The sequence below is a fragment of the Tetrao urogallus genome, assembly GCF_951394365.1.
Source record: "Tetrao urogallus genome assembly, chromosome: 5".
Classification (NCBI taxonomy): Eukaryota; Metazoa; Chordata; class Aves; order Galliformes; family Phasianidae; genus Tetrao; species Tetrao urogallus.
The window spans coordinates 30530221-30552108 of NC_136818.1; the positions used below are offsets into that span (position 1 = coordinate 30530221).

Genomic DNA, 21888 nt, shown 5'->3' on the forward strand with positions numbered 1-21888 from the left:
AAGGATCTACAATTATGTTTTAAGCAGAAGTCATGAGTTTTGTGTCTGTAGCTGCTTGAGTTATCTTATTAAGAAATTATGCAGTGGGTTCATAGTAGCTTGTGTCAGAGCAGGGAGTCCCTCTCCTGTAAGAACTGCACTGTCTGGGAAGCATAGAGCCCTTCTCTGATAAAGCAGGGTGTAAAATGGCTCAGGGCTCATCTGGAACCCCCCTGGTTAGCTCACGAAGGATGCTGTGAGTTCTCAGCACGGTGAAGCATTACAGGAAGTTGGAATCAGGTCACTCGTCATTTCCCATCACCAACCTTGGAGCAGCTACTTTATCAAGAGCTTAATTCTTCTTAATACGATTCTTTCTTTCTGAAGAATGAGTCTGGCATCTGTAACTGTTAGTCTGAAATATTTCCTTGTGTCAGACCCCATTTCACAGTATTAATGCCAGTAGTAATACCAATAATAATTCCTTATTTCTCATGCTGGGGAAACGTATCTTCTCTGTATGTCAGCTCGCTTTATAGAGGATCATTTGCTTCTCTTTCCAAAAAAATAATACTTAAAGAATGGTAATCGCAGAGACTTTCCTACTATGAGAAGTCTTGAGGTAGGAAAATGTATATACTTGGTTTTGAAGTCCTACAGATCCTGAAGTCTTTCTCTTTAATAGAGTAACTCCCTGCACGTGTGCTGCCTCCCAAGGAACCAGGGGTGTTTCTGACTTCTCTGCTAGCAGCCCAGGTGAGGGCCACGAGGAGCTGAAATGCTCTGTGGGCTGTTGGAGGTGCTCAAGGCCAGGATGGGGCCCTGGGCAGCCTGGTCTGCTGGGGGCAACCAGCTCACAGCAGGGGTTGGAAATGGATGGCTTTAAGTTCCTTGCAACCCAAGCCATTCTATGACTCTATGCTTCCTTGCAAGGTGAAGGGATTTTTGTTATCAATTCTATCATTGTTTTCACTTTTTATTATGCGTCTTAAAATATACATTTACAAGAAAAAAAACACATAGTTCAGAAAATTCTGCGCCTTTTGTGATTCATTCATTTCTTCTGCCCATGCAAAATTTTGCAGACACTTGTGTGTAGCAAGGAGTACAGCCTCCTTAGCTATAGCTCGAGGGAGGGAACCCTTTCTGGGGCAGCATAGGACAACCCGCAGGAATGCAGGTGTACGTGCTCAGAGTGTGTAAATTTGGATGGTGGATTTCTGCAAAACGGAACTGTGAGCAGATTAAATGTTATGGCCCAAATCCTGCATTTTGATGACCAGGGAGGCTTCCTCTGGCCCAAGGCTGCCTGGGAGCAGCAGCGTTGCTGGAAGTGTGATGGCTTGCCTTTAACAGGAGAAGAAACATCCATGCAGCCCTATGGAACTGCTTGAGCAGCGTCAGCCAGGACACGTGCAGCAGAGTTTTTTCACTTCTGAAATAGATAATCATGAAATTTAGTTTGTTTTATGTATATTATTTTCCTTTTTGTGTAGGTGAAATGCAAAAACTGCTTTCTCCTCAAGCAGCTGGGCCACGGAACCAGCAGAGGCTGCGGGGTGGGGGGGGGGGGGGGGAATAAAAAGCATCGATCTCATGCATCTGGGCTGCAGCTCAGTGTCCTGTCAGAGCTCAGTGAGGGCTGCTGGCACAGCCCTGGTGGGGAAATTACAGCTGTGGGCTGAGTAATGTCTGTGATCTGACCGTGTCAGGGGGCCTGGCATAACAAATGAAGGAGCTGATCCTTCCTGTTCGATAGCTGATGTGCTCACATTGCTTGTGTGCTGATAGCTGCTGCCAAGCGGCTGTGCTGCTGCCTGCAGCAAGGAGCTGAGGATGCAGGGTAGCATGAACCCAAACTCTTCCATGGCATTAGGCTCCAGTACTGCATTTCCAGCTCCGCACCCCCCACAGCATCCCTGGCCCCCACCTGGGCTTTGATGGGAAGGTTGGAGTGCTGAAGCCAAGCAGGAGGCCTGGCCTTTGGCTCATGCTGTGAGCTATCTCGGTGCTTTTTGGAAGCTGTCTGTCTGTGGGTAGCACAGGAGTGGCCAGGTGCCAGGCTGCTTCCTAGCAGGGGCTGGAGTGGGGCAGTGTTGGGTGGCGGGGAGGGATGGAGTGCTACAGAGACTCATTGCTGATGGATTCAATTCAATCTCTGCTCTTGATATCATCTGCAAATATCTAAATCTAGATGTATGTATGTATAGTCCTTATAGTCCAAAGTAGATCACTGTATGTGCTTCCTCTTCTGCAGCTCCAAAGCAGCCAGAGCTGGCTGGGATAGTGGTACTGACCATGTGCTACAACTGAAACTAAGATCACAGAGAGACCTGCTTTGCTGCTCTGTCCTTCTCTAACTGAAGCAATGCTGCTTTGGGACCAGCACTGCAGAGGTGAGCCTGTCAGCCTGTGGTGGCAATGGCAAGGCCTTAGCCATTGCCATAATTGGCAGTAAATATTCTTACTTAATTCTTAGCATGCTGTGTGTCTTCTGCATCCACGTGTAAATAAAAATAGGACCTTTCCTACAACATTTGCATCTATCTCCATCTCTGATTAAAACTGCCTTATGGCCTCTCTTTGCACCATGATTATTCCAGCATTTATCAGGTTCCTGCTTTCTGTGTGAGGCCAGTTGTGTAGGCAGCCCTGGAACCGCACACCAAGCAGTGCTTACAGCATAACCCTGGCAAGCTCTGGCCGACGGCAGAGCGATGTAACTTCGATGTTTTGCTGAAGATAGAGCGCGCCTCCCCCGTTCCTCGGCAGCAGTTAATTTTGCCAAGTTTCTTGAGGTGCTCCTGCTCTCCTAAACACCCTCCTCCTGCAACAGTGGGAGAAAGTTCGCTCTGTCTGTCGGTCGGTCCGTCCGTTGGTCCGCCTGCCCCGCGCAGCACGGCGGTTCTCGGCACCAGATGGCGCTCGCTGTCTTCCGATGAGCCGAACGCGCTCAACTTTTCCCGTCCCTTTCATTCCCCCCAAACCCGGCGACTCAACCCCCCGACCCGACCCAAGGATGCTCCGGGCTGTGGATGGAGCCCAGGAGTCACTGCGGCCCCGGGGCGGGCATATACCGAGCCTGGAGGCTGCGGGAACAAACCCAAACGTGGGGAAACAGCTCCCGGCCCCAGCTCATTAACAGGGAGGCCGCTAATTGCCTTCCCCGCTGACCTCAGGCTTGTCGTGCGCAGCCGCTCCCCCCGCGCTCCCAGGCTGCCCGCAGCCGCGGCCCTGCGCTCCATGATGGGCTCCGCTCCCTGCGGCGTGGGGTGGGACACGGGGAGCCCCGGTGGGACGCGGGGTGTCCGTCAGTGAGGGACGTGGGTGCCCGCGAGGGGTGGGCTGGGGGTACCCGGAGGGAAATGGGGGCCGAGGGGAAGGATGCGTGCCGATCTCGGGGAGGGATGGAGATAGACCCGCGGTGATCGGGGGACGCTGTGGGGTCGGGGGTGGGATGGGGGTGGCCGGGGTGCCGAGGGGGGACCGGGGTGCCGAGGGGAAGGGCTGCGGGCGCGGTGCCGGGTACCCGGGAGGAGTCGAGGGGGTGCCGGGAGGGCGGTGCCGGGGCTCCACGTGGCTCATTAGCGGGCGGCGATTTAATATTTATGAAGTGTTCTTGTTTGAATCCCAAGTCTTCGGCTCCAGTTACAAGGAGCTGCGTCACCCCGCGATCACATGGTAATTGTTGCTATTTCCAGGATCCCAGTCTCGCGGAGTGGCACAAAAAGCTTTTTCCCTTTTTCTCCGCATTTTTCCGAGCCCCCCTTCTTCTCCCTCCGCCTCTCCCTGCCGCTCCCCGCCCGGTGGCGGGCGATGCGGGGCCGGCGGCCGTGAGCGGGGCGGGCAGAGCCGCCCCCGTGCCCCCTCCATGCGAGCGGCGCGGCCCCAACATGAGCGAGCTGGAAGGGGACTTCACCAAGCTGCTGCTGCTCAAGGAAGAGCGCATCAGAGAGCTGGAGCGGCGCCTGGGCGAGAAGGACGAAGAGATTCAGGAGCTCCGCCGCCGCCTGCACAAATGCCACTCGGTGCTGCCGGCCCCCAGCCCGCACATCGGGCCTCGCACCACGCGGGCGCAGGGCATCTCGGCCGAGCCGCAGACCTACCGCTCCTTCCACGACCTCCGCCAGGCCTTCCGCAAGTTCACCAAGACCGAGAGGTAGGGCGGGGATGCGGGACCCCTCGGGGCTGGGGGAGAACTTTGGCTCCCGCGGGCGCTGCCGCCCCGACCCCGTTCCTCGCCCCTCGTCCGCTCCCAAACGCGCCCCGCGCCCACGAGGAGGCTTTCCGGAGAGGGCGGGGAAGGGTCGGGTTGAGCGTCGCGGTGCGGTGGGAAAAAGGGGAAGCGGCGCCCGACCGCATCCCCGGGGACGTGCGGAAAGTTGCGAGCGGAGCGCGGCCCTTCCTGCGAGCATCCCCGGCCGCGTCCCCGCTCCTCCGAAGCCCGCTCGGCGCGGCCGGGGCAGCGCGCACCTCCTGCGCACAGAGCGCACCTTGCCGCCGCGCTGCCCGTGCCCCCGCTGCGCGCCAGCGAGTGGGGAGGAGAGGGAGGAGAGCTGTCCCTCGGCTCGCCGTACTTCTTTAAAGACGCGTCAAGAGCGGTTGGTGCGGTTTGGACTTTTTTTTTCCTCTTTCCTTTCTTGCTTTCTTGCTTTCTTGCTTTCTTGCTTTCTTGCTTTCTTGCTTTCTTCCTTGCTTCCTTCCTTGCTTCCTTTCTTTCTTTCTTCCTTTCTTAGCTGTGTGAGAAGACTGAATAAAACTGAGCAAAGCACTCTGTTCACCTCCGCCCCAGCTAGGCGCATCCCTTCTCACCCTCTGCCCAAGGCACAGACCCTGCCCTGCAGCAGACAGGGATTCCCTTTCCCCCTTCCCTTCACTCTCCCCAGACCAAACCCCTGCATCGGGCCATGCAGCACCCACAGTCCCTGCCCCGCTCGAAACATTTCCCTTGCGGTGCCCCTGGGTTGGAACCCCCATCCCCAGCACCTCCAGCACCGCACTGGGCACCCGTGCCCACAGAACCAACCCCACCACCATGGGATGGCATTTGGATTAAAAGTTTAAAGTGAAATTAGTGAAAAGGAAGGTCTGCTTCATTCCTCTCCCAACTCATTACCACAGTGTGATGTTGCATATGCCCCAACCTGCCCTCATCTTCCATGCCTCCTGCCTGGCTCAGATCTGCAGGAGCTTTGAGAAGCACACAATGTGCTGCTAAAGCCCAGCAGTGCTCTCATGTCCCCACCCTAACATGGTGTCTGGAGTCACCTCCTCCCTTTGGGCACTGACTGCAGTGCCAGCAGAGACCTTCTCACCCCGGCCTGGCATTGGCCTCCAAATGCTTTGTAATGTCTGAAGATAAACACAGATTGATCTGCAGTATGATAAATTCTATTTATGGCAAGACGGTCTGTGGTGCATACCGGTATTTGAAACTCCCAAGAAGTTGGAACTGGTAAATGGTACACAGAAACTCCAAAAAGTGGGTAAATCCCAGCTGGAAGCAGGAAGCTGGGTCTGTGTCTGTGTGGCCGCGGCAGTGTGCCCTGCAGCCTGTCCCTATAATGTGGTACATACGTGGGCTGAAGGGGGGCAGTGAGAACAGAAGGTGCTGAAAGAGGTGCTGTCTTTTGTCTGGGTGCTCTCATGCTGTTATTCCCCCCAAGCACTTATTTGCCTGGGCTTTAATGGAAGAAGGGAGAGCATTTCTATGACCATGAGTACAGCACAGTTCTGATAACAATCAGAGCTGTGCCTGTTTTCAGAATGCAGCCCTTTTCTGTTGTTTTCTTGCTGCGTTGTTGCTCAGAGAGATGTGTGTAGAGAGAGGAGACCCCTGTGAATGATTCTGTGTGTGCGTGTGCTGAATGCATGCATCACACCAAGCCAGCTGCCGGCGGGTACTGGGGGCGAGGAGGGAACCTTAGCAGCAGTGCCCTGGGCACGAGTGCTGGATGCAGCTGCAGGTGTGCTGGGAGCAGTGGGGGAGCTGCCTGCTCCTGGCAGTGAGGCACTCCTGGGAGCCCAGGGCTGCTCCTCTGTGTGCTCAGCACCTGGAGATGCTTCGTGCTGCATGAAAGATGGGTGTGAGCCCTGAACCCTGGGTAAATGCCTCAAAATTGACTCTCTAATTCAGAGACGCAATACTTAATTCCAGCTTACTGCTGCTTGTTGCAGCTGATAAGCCCTATCTGAACCAGTGCTGTGCTGCTTTGGGAGCTGCTACATATTTGGAAGCAGGCAATAAACCCCTGCACACAGGTAGATGCGTGCCAGGGCTGCGGCACTGCTGTGCATGTGGCTGTGCTCCAGGTGTGTGGCCGCATCCTTGGGTTGAACGGTGCTGTCTGTCTGTCCTTCTGTGTCAGTTCATGCCAGGGCATCTCTGAGGGGAGCAGATCCCAGCCTGCTCCCAGTGACTCTTCCGCTCACACTTGCTGGGCTGGCAAACTTTGCACTCAGTGTTTGCACTTTTTCCCTCTCATTTTGGAAATTATCTTCATTTCAGGATGCGTTTGCCACAAGATGGCAGTGGGGACCAAGGTTTTGTGTGAGAAGCTGGGACTTGGCAAGCTCCCAGCCCAACAGCCATCACATAGCTCTCGTGCTGGGTCTGTGCTTGGTGTTATCCTAGTAGGAGTCTCTTGCTTCTGCCCCTTTCTCCTTTCCTGCAGGTATAGGACAGCATACTGCTGCAGAGCACATCGCCCACCATGCAGGAAGGTCCAGTGGGTCCTCTTGGCAGCAGCATGCAGTGAGCAGGAGCTTGTGGTGGCTGTGGCACGATGAGCTAATTACGTGGATGGTAGTGTTGAGGTCAGCAGGGAGCGACCACATGGCAGGGAAGAGTCGGACAGCTCAGAACCAGCAGCACTAGGGCTGTCCCGCACAGCAGCTAAGGCTGCTCCTGTAACCGGAGTATCCTCCCATTACTGTGCAGCAGAGGTGAGGAATTGCAGTACGTGTTTAATCTAAACCATCCCAAAAATGCCTCTTTTTCCTTCATTTGTCCATTGCCAATCTGCTTCCATTCAGAGTGCTGTGGCAGCACATTCCTGGGATATTTCAGCACCGGTTGATTGGCAGGAAAGGATTTTATTTGATTAATCTGAAGGAATTGTATTAGATTCAAAGATATCAGCATACATCCAGCAAGAGCTAATGCTCCATGCACTCCTGTTGCTTTTTGTATCCTTATCTTATCACTGTCCCAAAGAGAGGAAAATCCAAAGGGGGAAAGTTTGACCAAGCATTGTCTAACCTGCAGACAACCAGATAGCCTTGCTAAAGAGCAGCAGGGGCTGGAGCCGGGCTTTGGGCAGCCTTCCCTTGGACTGACGTGCCAAGTGTTGGGGTGGCACATCCATCTGGGGGAGTTTGGTGGCTCATCCATCCAGGGGGTTTAGTGGCACGAGGCATCAGGTCCCCAGGGATACCTGGAGTCACAGAGAGAGGCGGAAGAGTTTGAGAGGGAGAACAAGAAGCAAGTGTTCACAGCTAATCGATAGAAACTATTTCCTGTTGTTTAATTTTTAATGGGCTTCGAGCTACTGCTTCCCATCAGCGAAGGGTGGGGTAGGGCAGAGTGGCCAAATCGAAAATCATGGAACCCTGTGTTTTAATTGTCTGGTATTTCTTAATGAAGCCATGACAACGGGTGACAATCCTACAGCACACCTTACAGCAGGATTTTCCTGTTTTGGTCACAAATCCCCAGAATAGGAATGCGTATGAACTGTGAAACCAGAGCCACTCTTGTGGCTGAGATGATTGTTGATGTGAGCTCATTTAGAAGATTTAAAAGGGCCGTGTCATTCTTCTCGTGTCTCATGGCTATCGCTGGAGGTCACTCTGGGTATGGAGGAGAAAAGAATCTGGGTCTCATTTCAGTATTGCAGACTGCTTGGCCACAGGAGTTCTTTGTTTGGCTTTTCTTTGCTCACAGCAATGTCACTTTTTCTCAGAACTTCAGGCCACATTGTGGAAAAGGTAATTCTCCAGCAGAAATCTCAAGGGTGACAAAGTGCGTCAAAATGAAATGAGAAGAAGGACTAAAATAACCCTGCAAGTCCTTCTTTGCGCTTTCCTAATGAGAAACTTGGGAAAAAGCCTTCCTGAGGTACGTGCTCAGCTGCCTGTGGGGCCGATGGAGGTCCTGGAAAAACATGGAGCAGGGTTGGCATGGGCTCCTCCAGGAGTCTACCCAGTGCCATGACCTCCCAGCTGGAAATGGACTGCTGCAGCCTTCTGATTTTTTTTCCCTTTGTTTTTTTTCCAGTTTGTTGTTGTTTTATTTTTTGCTTGTGGTTGTTCCATGAGTCTTGCAACCCTGCAGTCACAAAGGAGGCACAATGGAGATGCTGAAATAGCTGGAGAGAGGGAGGCTATGCTCAGGATCACACGTTGGTGTAGCAGCTTGGATTCTCCAAGCCTGTCCGCCAGCATTTGCCATCACAAATAATGATGCTTAACTTCTGGCTCAAACCCACATTTGAGACAAAACCCAGGAGTTGTGCAAAACTCTGTGCTGGTGGCTGGGGAGCAGCCCCTCCTTCAGTGCGGCCTCCAGGGAAGCTTTGGACACCGAGAGGTGGGAAGAGTGGGTGGCTGCTACATACAGGGCAAGAAAGGACCCCTCCAACCCACATCATCCTTCGGTTGGTTTAAACACTGGTCAGAGCATCTCATCCTAGAATACAGCTTCCCCTCAGACAGTGAGCTTTGAAGGTCGTATTGAAACAAGTCTGGTGCATTTCCCCTCCCAAGCGATGCTGCTGTATCTCTGAAAGGGTCACTACAGCTGTCTGGTAAAATGTGAAGAGTGTGCTACATATACTGAAGCACAGCTCTCTGTTCTCTTCACCGCTTGGAAACCTTTATACAATTTACAGGACAGTGCATAAAGAACTTTTAAGAGAGGTATGTTATGGGTAGCAGCAGGTGAATTTGACATCCAAGCATTCCCGATGCACAGTGATGTGTAATTTGAGTTAAATATGGTAGCAAAGTATGAGCTGAAGATGTAGCTAAGCTTTATCATATATTTTTTACACTTGGTTTGCAGTGACGGGGTACAAGGCTGTGACTGATTCTAGTGCAATAGGATGGTGATTTGGAGTGATATTGCTTTGTGTTTTGCTCTCCATTGGAAATTCCTCTAAAATCCCGCAACGTAAAACCACATCAATATTTTAAATATTTTAAGTGGCCAATGCGTGTATAATTCCTATTAAAAAAAAAAAAAAATCTGTTTGCAATAAGGAATCTGGCTCAGAATCTTGTAATTCTACTTCCCATTAGGTGATATTTATGCCTGTGATGTTGTCACTAATTTCTTTGAACTCCTTAACATTTCACATGCAGGAGATTGACCCCAGAAGAGCATTTGCTTGCTTACGCTCTGTTATATACCCTGCAGTACATGAAATTGGGAATGATAACTGGAGATAATTTCTTCAGGTAATGTGGTGAGATGCCAAAGAAATGCAGCCAAATCCTCTGAACAACTTCATGTGCACGCTGAAGTTTGCGTGCATGGCTGATAGTTAGAAAAGCTTTTGTTTCAGCAGGGAGCAGCTCCCAGCTGGGTTGGGGGAGATAACAGGCTGCAGCATGGCAGCGAGAGGTAAAATAGTTGGAAAGCTGCTTTCTTCTGCCCACGATGGTAGTAAGAAGGCAGCATCTCCAAGGGAGGCATTCCTGCTTTTCATCTCCTGGCACTTATCACTGGAGGGCAGTGGTGTCTGAGAAGATGACTGGAGGAAGAAAACTGCAGATAAATAACGTGGCACAGCTCCTGGAAGACAAATACAACATGTGCTCGAGGATTAGAGTGAGGATTTCAAAATTTACTGACACGGAAATACCTTCTGCGCAATTTAGCCTCTGCATGAAAAACCTGGGCTTGTTCTCCACAGCAGAGGGGAAGGTGCTGGTTTGGGTTGCAGGGCCCTGGTGGGCCCAGGGCTGCTGGAACTCAAGGAGTGTTGGGCATCACTCTTAGACGTAGGGTTTGCAAGGTGCTGCGCAGAGCCCACAGTTGGACTCATTAGTGCCCCTTCCAATTTGGGATATCCTGTCTTTCTGTGATTTTAGCATTCTATGAGATTAGCCCAGAAACCAAGGCCAGAGTGCCTTCTTCCCACTTGTGAGACTTCCGTGGTGGCAGAAGGAAATGCAGCACAGAAATGCCTTGCTGCACAGCCCTGCTTTCTGCTCCTCCCTGGGTGATTTGCCCTTTCTTTATGCAGATTCCTTTTTGTTCTGCTCACACAGAGATGCTCCCATAAAAGTTACAGGGTTACGGAGTCTCTAAATGCAGGGCAGCTCCAGCAGTGCCATAGTGAAAGACCAGGGAGGTGGGTCCATTTACATTCCCTTGCAGCAAGCACCCTGCACATTTTCACATGAGCACCACAGGCATTAAGGACTGTTTTTTTTTTCAGTCATGTGTTGGGCTACAAACAAGACTTGAAAGCCTTGCTCTAGTGAAATCCATGGGGATTTGGAAAACAATAAAATGACAGTGTATTTGTTTTTCTTTTTTCTGTTCTTTTCCTGTTGTCTTCTGTTTAGAAAGCAATAAGTCATCCTATAATTATTCAAGGGATATTTTAGTTTTTCCAGTTCCTCAAACAGCAGATTACTTTGAAAGGACTAGAAAAAATTCTTGAACTTTAAACAACAAACAAACAAATAAACAGTTGACTTTTACTTTTATTTTCCTGCAAGGATAATACAGGGCAAGGTTTAACTGCAGAATCACATCTAGCAGCGACAAGCATGTATCTCAGTTTAGGTTCCTTTCATGGCTACAATGTGGAGGTCAGCAAACGTCACGAGAACTTTACATTGCTAACATGTTTTGGTTTCTTTTATGATGTGATCACTGGTAGAATGGAAATAAAGTTGTTTACAAGAAGATAGTGGGATATTGATCTCCTCAAGATAACTGTCTCTTAAGTGTATCACTTGGATCTTTGTACTTTTCTAGTAGAGATGCACACATGGCATTCACCAAGCAGCAAGAAGCCTTAGCTATGCTTGCAGTAGGAGAGCCTTTCCGTGCAGGATGATGCTTTGTTCAGCTACCATAACGTGCAATTAAAGAATCAATTCCCAGGTCACAGGAACCACCAGCTTTCTATTGAGTTCAACCTGCTTGCTTTCTTGACCTGTTGGCCTTCGTATATGGCTCTTGCATTTTGAAATTCAGTTTTCCAGCAAGGGAGTTTATCCACATTGGCTGTGTGTTTACTGAGTAATAGGTGTCAAACTGTGGATTTTTTTTTTTTTTTTTTTTCAACGTTCTGTAACAGTTTTAATATTTTGGTCTGGAACATGAGAATCGTGGTGGCAATTTTGTCGCACTGAAGATAGGGGACAAACATGGAGCTCTGGAAGAAATGTGAAGTTTAAGCATGGCAGACAGCGATGAACCAGACTTTGTTTTAATGTGGAAAAGAAGAAATGATGATTAATTGGGCTTAGTGGAAGTGGGGAAGAAAACTGGCTTTATGACTTTGAGGTACATTATGTTTGCTTAGACAGATATGATTTATATGAGTGTTTCCACTGCAGTGAGGAGGAGGATGTTATAGTCCTGGAGAAATTGCCCATAAAACTAGCCAGTTTCACATTCCTTTTGCTGCATCTGCTTTTAGACCCTTGGAGTTAGCTTTGTGAAGAGGTAAGTGCAATAACGTTTTGAAGAAAATCCACTAAAAAACAAACAAACAAACAAAAAAAAACAACCACAAAAACCTTCAATCTATTTTGAATTTAAGATGATAGTTTTTATGTGAGATCCCACTATTTAAATGCATGTATCTGTTATTCCGAATGCTGAGAAATGTTTAGCTGGTATTGGCAGATAGAGCACTGCCACACATGGGTTGTGCAAAAGGAAAAAAGAATGAATGCATTGAGAACAGTTGTTTTTATTGCACAACAGACCGGACAGCAAAACTGCCCTATGTCAGTTGTTGTTGTGCAGTTACTCCCAAATACATATGCTGCTCATTTCCTTGGCAACTAGGGGTTGAAAAAGATTGAGCTCAGAATCAGCTCTGAGTGAGGAGGTTCTCCTTGGGATCATACTTGTTCCAGGTCACGGTGGGGCTCCAGCTCCATCAAAAGGAGCCACCAGGATGGTGGGGGTGAGGATGGAGCCATGAAGCTCATGCAAATGGAAAGCAGCAGGAGTAATCAGCTTTATAGGGAACATTTTCATAGTTCTCTATAGAAAAACACCACAGGTGTTAGAAGATATTTTTATCTGTACACTTGAAAGCATTTTCCTTTGGAAGTGAGTCCCTTTGCACTCATTTTGCAGATGATGGGAATGTGAATAAGCTTCTCGTTGTCGGTTTGCTGGCTGGTAGCAGGGTCAGGATAGGAGCCTTGTGCCCTGCAATTTTGTGGACATTGCTCAAAGAGAAGCATTCTCCAGGGCTGTGCAAGCTATACTTGCAATGTTTTGCTTGTTTTATGCATTTCCTTTGCCAGCTTCTGCTGGTGACATTGTATAGAGTGGTAACCTTCACATTTCTGTCTGACTTCAGCTCTCTCTGTAGCTCAGAAAAGCACTATTGAATATGTAAAAAATTAATATAAAAGCAGCATTAACGGTTCTTATATTTTTCCTCTCACTCATTGATTTTCTTTTTTTTTCGTGCTCCATTAAGAAATCTGTCTCAAGGTAAAGGGAGAAATCTGTCCATTCCCTTTCATTGCATAATGCATGGCTGGGGCATTAGAGTGGTGTGTTGGCAGTCAGGCTCTCCCTGCCTTACTTTGATCTGCAGTTTTTATTATCGATGTCCAATTCTGGGAATGATCAGGCTTTCTTCTGCAAACACAGACCATGGTAACTCATCTTCCTTGCAGACACCCTGATCTTTTTATCCTCTGCTGGGCTCACTTTTCTGCACAACTCAGCCGTTGCAGAGCAGAGAGGGCTGAACCAAAATGGCAATTTGTCCTTCCCTTCCACAGCATTAAAATAATTATTTAAATTTCTATGCGAAAGTCGACATTCTGACTTCTGGAGGGGGATTGCTTCAGCCAGAAGAGTGCTCCTCTGGGAAGAGCACCTGGAAAAGATGGCTCAGGTTGCCTTGGGTGTTCTGGATATGAAATGAGGAGATGTGCTGTAGTAGTTTCTTACTTCATTAATGTATGTGCTTGGGGCAGAAGGGGAAATATGCATGGGAAAGGGAAGTGGGAATGGTGTTGGGGATAACTGGAGGACATTTTTACAGAAGTTTTGGTGCCTGATTAATCTGTGTCTCTGTGGTAAACTGTATCCTGGTAAAAATAACCAGCTCCTTGTGGGACTTTGTGCATCCAGACTCCGAACCACTTGTGATTTCCCTTGCTCATCTCTTTATAAGCTCTTGCACCTTTTCTACTAGGGTGACCCATCTGTGCTATCGCTGCTCCGATCTGAAGGCCAAGGTAAAGCCAGTTTCCACCTTGAGCATTAGGTTGGTTGACCAGCTAGCACGGGAGTCTGTTGGGGGAAACAGTTTTCTCATTCTGTTGCTAAATATAAAGCTGACAAAAATCAAGTCTTTTAATTTAAGAGTTTTTAAACAAAATCTAAATAAAACACAAAAAATAGGGACAGGAAAATCACATAAATTTAGTGGTTAGTTGTCTGCTTGAATTATGTCATTAATCTCCCTGAGTCATGTTTCTGCAATCATTTTGCCCAGGCAGCATGTGAAACAGTCCGTTTGAGCTACTTCTTTCCCACCACGAATGTTCCTCTGACCCCATCCTGGGCCTGTGACTCATTAGGAACTGGAAGCGGCAGTTATTTGCGTGGGTGTTGAATTTACTCATCGTGCAATCATTTTCACATTGTGAGGCATAATATGGAGCTGATAAAGTCTGTACATCTGCATTCTGTCTGGGCTTCCGGGCCAAGAAGTCTGTAGGATGTTGGACTGACAGCATTAGTAAACTCAGCGCGTAACTGTGATTTACAGAAAAAGGCTTTACAATTGCATTTGTATTCACTTTTGAGCCTTTTTACCGTGCCTGAAAGATATTGAGTAGCCAAAGAATGAATGAAAATGAGTTCATTTTTCACAAGTGTTTCTGTTATAAGGCCGGCAAGTCCAGCTGCAATCATCTAGCCTGACTTTCAAGAGATGGGCCATTAGCCCTTTTGGAAGTTTTGTTCTCTCTAGTGTATTTCTGCCTTAAAAATAATAATAGTAATAAAAAGCATATTTGCTAGGGACTAAGAGAACACCATGATCCCTTGAGAAGATGGATTGCCCTAATAGCTGTGCCTTAAACATTTGTTTTGTGTTTCAAGCCTTGGTTCATCTGGCTTGACAGCGCTGCTGACCCCTGCTGCTGTTGCTTGTGGGGTGAGCTGCTCACTCTCATTACTTTAACCACAATTCTGCCAGGATGAGAAGCACTGGGAGAAAAACGTGCTCACCAAGCTCTTGTTTATAGGTCAGTGTACAGCTGTTATTGCACTACATCACTGCAGATGCTTTTTCAACCAAATTTGCAAGTGATTTAACAAAAGCTGCTAAGTTGGATTCATAACATCTATTTCCACAGTGTCATATAGATTGGCATTTGTTATATTGCCTTTGTTTCTTCAGCAGTTTTTGAGAATTTTGAGAATTGAGAATTGCATATCCCAGATGCTGTCCAGGATCAACATCAAGCCAACACCTGTACAATCCCTTTGACATTCTAAAAGTGTTTGTGGAACACTTGTTTTACTCTGACCATCCTAAGTGTTTTTTGGTATTTGAAAACTTGCTGAAGATCATCATCAGAGAAAACTTCATGGTTCCTTGGTCCACCCTTCTTTCCAAAATCTGAAATCTCAGTGTATTAAGAATTGATAAAGAGCCTGGAGCATTTCCCCTTTGAGAAAAGGCTGGATAACCTGGGTCATTTTAGTCTGGGAAAAAGAAGACTGAGAGGGGATCTGATAAATATTTATAAATATCTAAATGGAAGTGGGAGGCAAACGGGTGAGGCCAGGCTCTTCTTGGTGATGTGTAGTGATAGGACTAGGAGTAATGGCCTAAAACTTGAACATAGGAAGTTCGTGTTAACATGCGGAAGAACTTCTTTGTGGTAGTGGTGGTGGAGCACTGGAACAGGCTGCCCAGAGAGGTGCTGGAGTCTCCTGTCATGGAAATATTAAAGACCCATCTGGACTCCTACCTGTGTGACCTGTTATAGGGTACCTGCTTTAGCAGGGGGATTGGAGTCAGTGATCTCTTGAAGTCCCTCCCAACCCCTGCAATTCTGTGATTCTGTGGTTCTATTCCATTCTCTTCTATGGAGACAGATGGAGAGATTTGGGGTTATTCAGTCTAGAGAAGAGAAGGCTCCAGAGAGACCTTATTCCAGCTTCTAGGCTCTGAGCAACCTGATCTAGCTGTAGATGTCCCTAGTCATTGCGGGGGAGTTTGACCAGATGGTCTTTAAAAAGGTCCCTTCCAACAAAATGTTTCTATGATTCTAGGAATCTGATTTTGTCTGTCCATAGACCAAGTCTTGCTCTATGTTTTATCTGTTAAGACACTGACCCATAGAGTCACTATGTTTTCCAAGGATTTTCTGTTGATTTTGCCATCCTAAGGAAGATTTGACTGATGAGTTTAGTTGTTGTAAATTAAATTGGTGGCCCTGCCTGCGGTGGGGAGATTGGAGCTTGATGATCCTCGAGGTCCCTTCCAACCCAAGCCATTCTATGGTTCTGTGAAGTGCAGCTTGTGCAATTCCAGTGTTTATAACCAGGCTGTGCTTAGGTGGGCAGGCGACAATTCTATCTGCCCTCTGATGTCTTGGCAAAGCCATGCTGGTGCTTTGATTTGTACTGTAAAAGCTCTCATTTCTCTCATTTTATGCTAACCTCTTTCTCCTCTATCTGATGCCTAGCGCTGTAAGCAGAGGTGGTCCCGATGTTCTGCTAATGAAACTATTGAGGTAACGATTTCCTAAGGAGTAGAAAACATTTTCCTGGCATTAGCTTGATCTAGCCTTCAGTCCCACACCATGATAATGGGATGATTGTGAGCCAATTTCATGTGCTTAGACACTGCTTTCACTACAAACAGGTTGTTCCCAGGCAAAGGAAATGTCATCCTATTGCCTGCTGCTCTTTAAAACCTTCAGGTAGTTTCCCATGTTTGCCTTTACAACAAAGCTTTCACTTGTATACACTTAGAGGTGTATGATATTTATTCAGCATAAAGTAATTGTTGTGTTTATCAGTGTGATAAAGTAGGTCCTGTCACACAAAATTAAGTGGTAGGTTACTGATCTTTAACCAACATGGGGGTTAAACACAGATTTTCCTTTTCTAATATACTTCTCATATGAGATCATTGCATGAACAGCAGGCAGGCTTGTAGCAAGACGCGATGCAAGCAGTGTGGGACTCACACAGCAGGAAGCTCCAACATCAGGTGAAGCTTTCCTCAAGCAGTGGGACAACAACTGGAGCAAAAAACAAATCCAAACACGTGACCAAAAACATGAAGCGGCAAAAGGATGGTGTTCAGGGTTTTAAGAACTACAGAAGTGTATCTCTACTTCTAAAAACGCTGCATCTGAACTGAAAACAGTGGCTCAGCAGGAGCTTGTGTCTCCACGCTGCACTGGGCCCCAGTGTAGGATCTCTTGGGTGGGTGAGCTGCAGGTTGGTGCCAGCAGACAAACAGACAGCTTCCAGCAAGACAGGAGAAAGAAAGTGCCCGTGGTCATTCCTCCTGGGGCATCTGGAACACGTAGAAAGGATTATGAGCTCTGAAAACCTAAATACTTTCCCAGAAAGTTTGGTGGAGAACAGTGGGGGTGAGTGCGTGGGATACAGCAGTGTGTGCATGTGTATGACGTGGTGGAAGTGGTTGAAAACAACCTAAAATATAGTGTTTCAGCTGCCTGCTGCCGGCGGAGGGAGGGAGAAGCTAGAGGGCTGCAGGGACCCCAGGCCTTCCAGAATAAGAGATGCTTTCAGTCCCGTGTCCCCACCCTCTGCTGTTGTAAAAGGACTCATAGAGCAGCGGCCTTTAGCAGCTGGTTTGCATAAGGTAAAGTACACAGCGGGCAGTGCTCCCGGTGCTGAGGGTAACCACTCCTCCCCGGGGAGCTGGAGGATGCAGCCAGAGGGACTGGCAGGGCTGAAGGGCTGCACTGTTCACACACAGGTATTTATATCTGCCAAACCCCTGGGTTGGAGCTGCCAAGCTCCCAAACAACCGCACGGAATATTTTCCTCGGCGGTATTGGGGGCAGTGTTGCTGCTAATGGAGGAGGCGTTGGGTGGCTGCGATGTACTCCCAGTCCTGCCAGGACATAGTGGAGGTTTTAGAGCAAGATCAACGTAGAAAAAGTGATACCAACCTCCTTCTCCTTTCTGGGTGTTCTGAAGATTGTGCCACAGCTGCGTGGCTCTTCCCTAGGGAGAAACCAGTGCTTTGAATGCAACATTCTGATTTGCAGTCAACAGTCGAGTCTTGTCCCTCAAAGTGCATTGTATCGACAAAGCAAAATAAATATATAAATAATTAAAAAAGCAACTAAGAAAGGTGCTTGATGGAGAGTTGCAATTTTTCAGATTCCTTTAAACTGTATCACCTATAAATAAGTGCTGGATGTCAGGGGATTTAATGCATGATCCTTTTGGTGGCTAAGTGCAGCCTCCTGCTTCCCGGCTGTGATCCCAGCTAAGGTGGGGCTGGCTGAGCTGATGGCTGGCGTGGACTCCAGCAGCTCAGCTGAAAGGCATCGAGGTATAAATAATTAATTCCCACTAAATTATTCAAGTTGGAAATACAGTACATGAATCTAGCAAGCTGACCAGGATAAGAATGAGTAATTATGTTAATTAACCCATAAAGCATGCAGCTACTAGGAGCTGCAGTTAGTTCACATTTTAGGCTGCCTTACGTTTTGAGGAAGAGAAATAAGGCACGTTGGTAAGAACTGCAGTTACAGTTATGAGTTAAATGATACAGTTTGAATGATCTACAGGCAAAGAGCACTTGCCTTTCATCAGCTTTGTGCTCAGCTGGCAGGCTGGCCCTCTCTCCTTTGGGGGTGAAAGCAGGTATGTTTAGTTTTTAAAGCTTTCAGTACTGCTCTCTGCAAGAACTCAAAGCCATTTCCAAATATTAGTAGTGCAGTGCGAGAAGTTGTTCCTTCGATGTTCCACTTCTGCTTGCTTATGCTATTTCTTTCCTATGTGTCACTGAGTAGGGAGACGAATAGAGGCAAAAATCAATTAAAGTATTTTCTTTAAGATCCATTAGCATCATGGAAGAAGTGCTAATAACAATGTGCAAATTGAAGCTCTAGTTTTGCAAATATATGTAAGTAGCATCACGCCACTCAGTGGGTAACAAAACACAAATATACAGTGAAATGCTTTTCCAGTAAAAATAAAGCATCACTTAGTAGTTAAAAAGAAAAGTACAGCACTAATTCAAGGCTTTGAGTTCAACAAATTGGTGTTAACTGAGATTTTGGAGCTAGCAACAGTCATTATCCAAATGTTCAGCTCTGTTTGCAGTACTCTCTCCAGTGAATGAACAGTGCTCAGCCTGCAGAAAGCAGATTTTTTTCCCCAGAAGATTTGAAAAAGCTGTGTTCTAGACAGGTAACTGATTTTTACCTTCAGATGGAAGCATGCACTCTGACTTCTCAGGCGTACAAATGAATATGTACAGATTTGGTCCTCTTTTTGTGTGGATTGCATTTTCCCTAAAGGCATCGTGCTGAAAAATGCATCTGTTGCTTCTGACTTAAATGAGGAGGCACCTGCCACCCTGACTCCTTTCCATGAGAGCCTGTTTGGATCTAAATGAGGTTCCCCGAGGACTCCAGTTTTGTCTTGCTCCTACTTTGTTAAGAAGCACTGCTTTTCTCTACGAGGGTCATTCTTAGTGAGTGTAGAATTTAGATGGATGCTCTTTGCTGTGGGACTGGAAGAATGCTGCTAAAGTGGGCCAATGAGAGAGAAACCAGAGACATTTTTCTGTTCCCCAAGATGAAGTGCAAAGGCTTGGTACTTTTCTCTGGGCTTTTCCTTTCATCAGAGAGGAGGGACGAAGGGATTCTCCTCCAAAAATTTTAAAACCTGCTTTAGAACTACAGCCTTTGGTGCAATTTTCTAGTAGGATGCATCAATGGACTCTTCTCTCTTACTCTCTTATAATGAAGAGAGAAGAACTTGGGTTGCAGAGACATGACTGGTACAGTTCCTGTTCCCAATACATCTGCAATGTCCATGGAGATGCTGCAGTGATATTCCCGCTCAAAATGTAGGAAGAAGAGCAAGAAATATTTGTGGTGAGCCAGTTGCTTATTTCTCTGAAAGAGCACAGGTTGCAGAATTGTGCTCGGTTGTAGGCTGCACGTCAAACAGAGTGTACATCTCCAGCTTCATCTCACAATAGGAACTTTGTGGCTTACTTCATAAAGGTATTGCAGAGCTGTTTAGTGGCTTAGCCTCAGGATCTCCCTTCCAGTGTCATGAGTTGGGCTAGTAAATGGATTACCTTTGCCTCCAACGTTCACTGGGACATACTATGACTTTTGACCATAATAATAGGCTGCCCTTACTTGGCCAACCAAAGAATTCGGTTCTGCGCTGTTCTGACCTGAGGGTAAATGTATTACTGTGAATCGCTTAATCTGTTTGGGTTTGATTTCCCTATTAAAAACATTACCTACTGTGTCTCCTAAGAGTCCCCTGCAAAATACATGAAAGCTTGAAGGGAAAATGCAGCTACTTAAATCTATTGTTCTAGTTGGGCTCCCATATCGATTCTTTCCCTATAATTTAGTCTTCTGTCTTGGCATTTGCTGTTCTGCCATCCCGTCAATACCAATTCTGTCTGGAAATTGCATTAAATTTAAATAAGAGTTTCCCTGCTCAGGTGTACAGAGTTAAACTTTGGAGTCTGGGAGATTTCTTTGAGGTGATGGATCACTAGCAATCTCAGGGGTAGCTGTATGTGTGTAGTGGTATTAACAGGAGTTGTTGGAGTTCAGCTGAGTTTTCTGAAAGTTTTGTAGGAAATATAAGCAAAAAATGAAAAGATTTAGTGTTCTGAGAATAATTTAAATATCTAAAGAAATGAGGCTAGGTCCAAACTATGATATGTATTGAAAAAAAAAAATATCCTTTTTCAGATCAGTCATGTTTAGCAATTAAATTATTCTGCTCATCCTAAGAGAGAGATGCTTAGGTTTATGCATTCTGAGTTAATGTGTGTGCCCAGCATCGTCACACGTTATCACAGCATGTATTGGGTTTTGAGTTGAGAGCCAGAATCAGTGTGAATCGATGAGCTCCTAAAGGCTCATGTATCAGGCCTATTAGTAAATCAAATCATCGATTCAAATGTTCAACAAATCCACCTAATGTATCTCTTCAAGGGGAATGCATATGTGGGTAAATCTAACCCATCTAAAATGGGAGGTCTGAGCTGTAGAGCTGCTGGGTATAGAGTTACTGTACCTCGGGAATTGTTAAGGCTCTGCCCATCAGGTAAAGTGAATAATGAGAGAAGGCTGTGAGTTTGATTATTGCAAGGAACGTAGGGAGGGGCTGCACTGTGGTCTACATGGATGGCCTCTTTTGTAGAAATAGGCCCCGCAAAATGCTGTGCATTCACTTCTTCAGAGTTACAGCAGCCAACTCATTAAAAACTTCCAGTATTAACCACGCTCTCTTGCTGAGAAAGCAACGTATCAGTGGGAACTGAAAGTTGAGTGTGATCAATGCTCCTCCCCCTCTGCCCTTTTTATTTAATTTTTTAATACATACATGTTTTCGTTTCTGCATTGCCTTTTGGCTGACTTTTTGTTGGTGATGCCAGTATGATTTGATGTGAGCATGCAGGGCAGCAGAGGGCGGCATTACTCCTCCTGTGCTATGCTCTGAGAAGAAATCAGAATTAAAAAGCAAGGGAAAAAGAGAAGAATGTGGAGAATGCTGCGCCTGCCAGAGCTGCAGGCCATGTAAGGGAACAGAGCAGGACCAGTACCCACCGAGTGGGGTGAGGGCATGCGGTGCTACGTCATGCCCAAGTAATGGGCTGAAGGCTGTTGTTGTACTGATAGCCATGGCTTTTATGCCAAAAGAAATAAAAAGAGAAAGAGCAGGTTTTACAGAAAAGACATTTGTTTGTCTGCAAAGGAGATTTTTGAAACTGGTTGCGAGTTTTCATTCTTGTAGCAGAGCAGATGCACAGTGTGTTTTCTGTGCCACACCGCAAGTTTTTATGCTGCGTTGCAGTATTGACCCCTTCTATTCTAACATCATGAGAAATGCTCACAGCATGTCAGAGGGTTTGAAGATGAGTTTGTAGACTGAGCTTTGCACAGACAGATTGCATATATTAAGGTTATTTGGATTAAGCTATGCAAGTGAAAGAATGGGTGATCAAAATTCAGCAGAAATTCCTTTTAACAGGAGGCTGTAAGAGATTGTGACCGAAGTTAGAATTGCTTTTCAGGGCACAGAGAAGCAGCCCACAAATGCATGTTGCCTTTGCAGCCTCACTGCTTGCGAAAGATTTTTACTGCCAGATTTGAAGGATCAAACAACATTGTTGTGAGTCAACAACATTGCTGTTCTCCACCTGGATCAAAAATTAGGAGGTAGTTGAGAAGAGTTCCAGTAGTGAAGCTTCCCAGTGTGTTTCATGGTGGAGAGGAGTTGCAAAGGTGAAGCTTTCCAGCATATTTCAACACAGGTTTTAGTTCTGCACAAGATAGCAGGTCAGGACCAAGCAGAACAAGGAGATGGAGTGAGAAGAGGGATGGGGGTCCTGGGCTTTCCTAGCTCGTTTGCTCATCGTATGCACAGAAGTGGTCATGGGGCTGATCTGATTTGGAACAGGACTTGCA

General features: G+C 47.0%; 1 protein-coding gene across 1 annotated transcript in view; it reads left to right on the forward strand.

The window, feature by feature from the left end:
* Positions 1-3857: 3857 nt before the first annotated feature.
* Positions 3858-21888, forward strand: part of PRKG1 (protein kinase cGMP-dependent 1) — a gene marked incomplete at both ends in the record, with an annotated part of 385856 nt that continues 367825 nt past the window's right edge. Inside the window, one exon of the mRNA XM_079535711.1 lies at positions 3858-4138. Coding sequence (XP_079391837.1) covers positions 3873-4138 — 266 coding nt within the window. The remainder of the gene's footprint in view (positions 4139-21888) is intronic.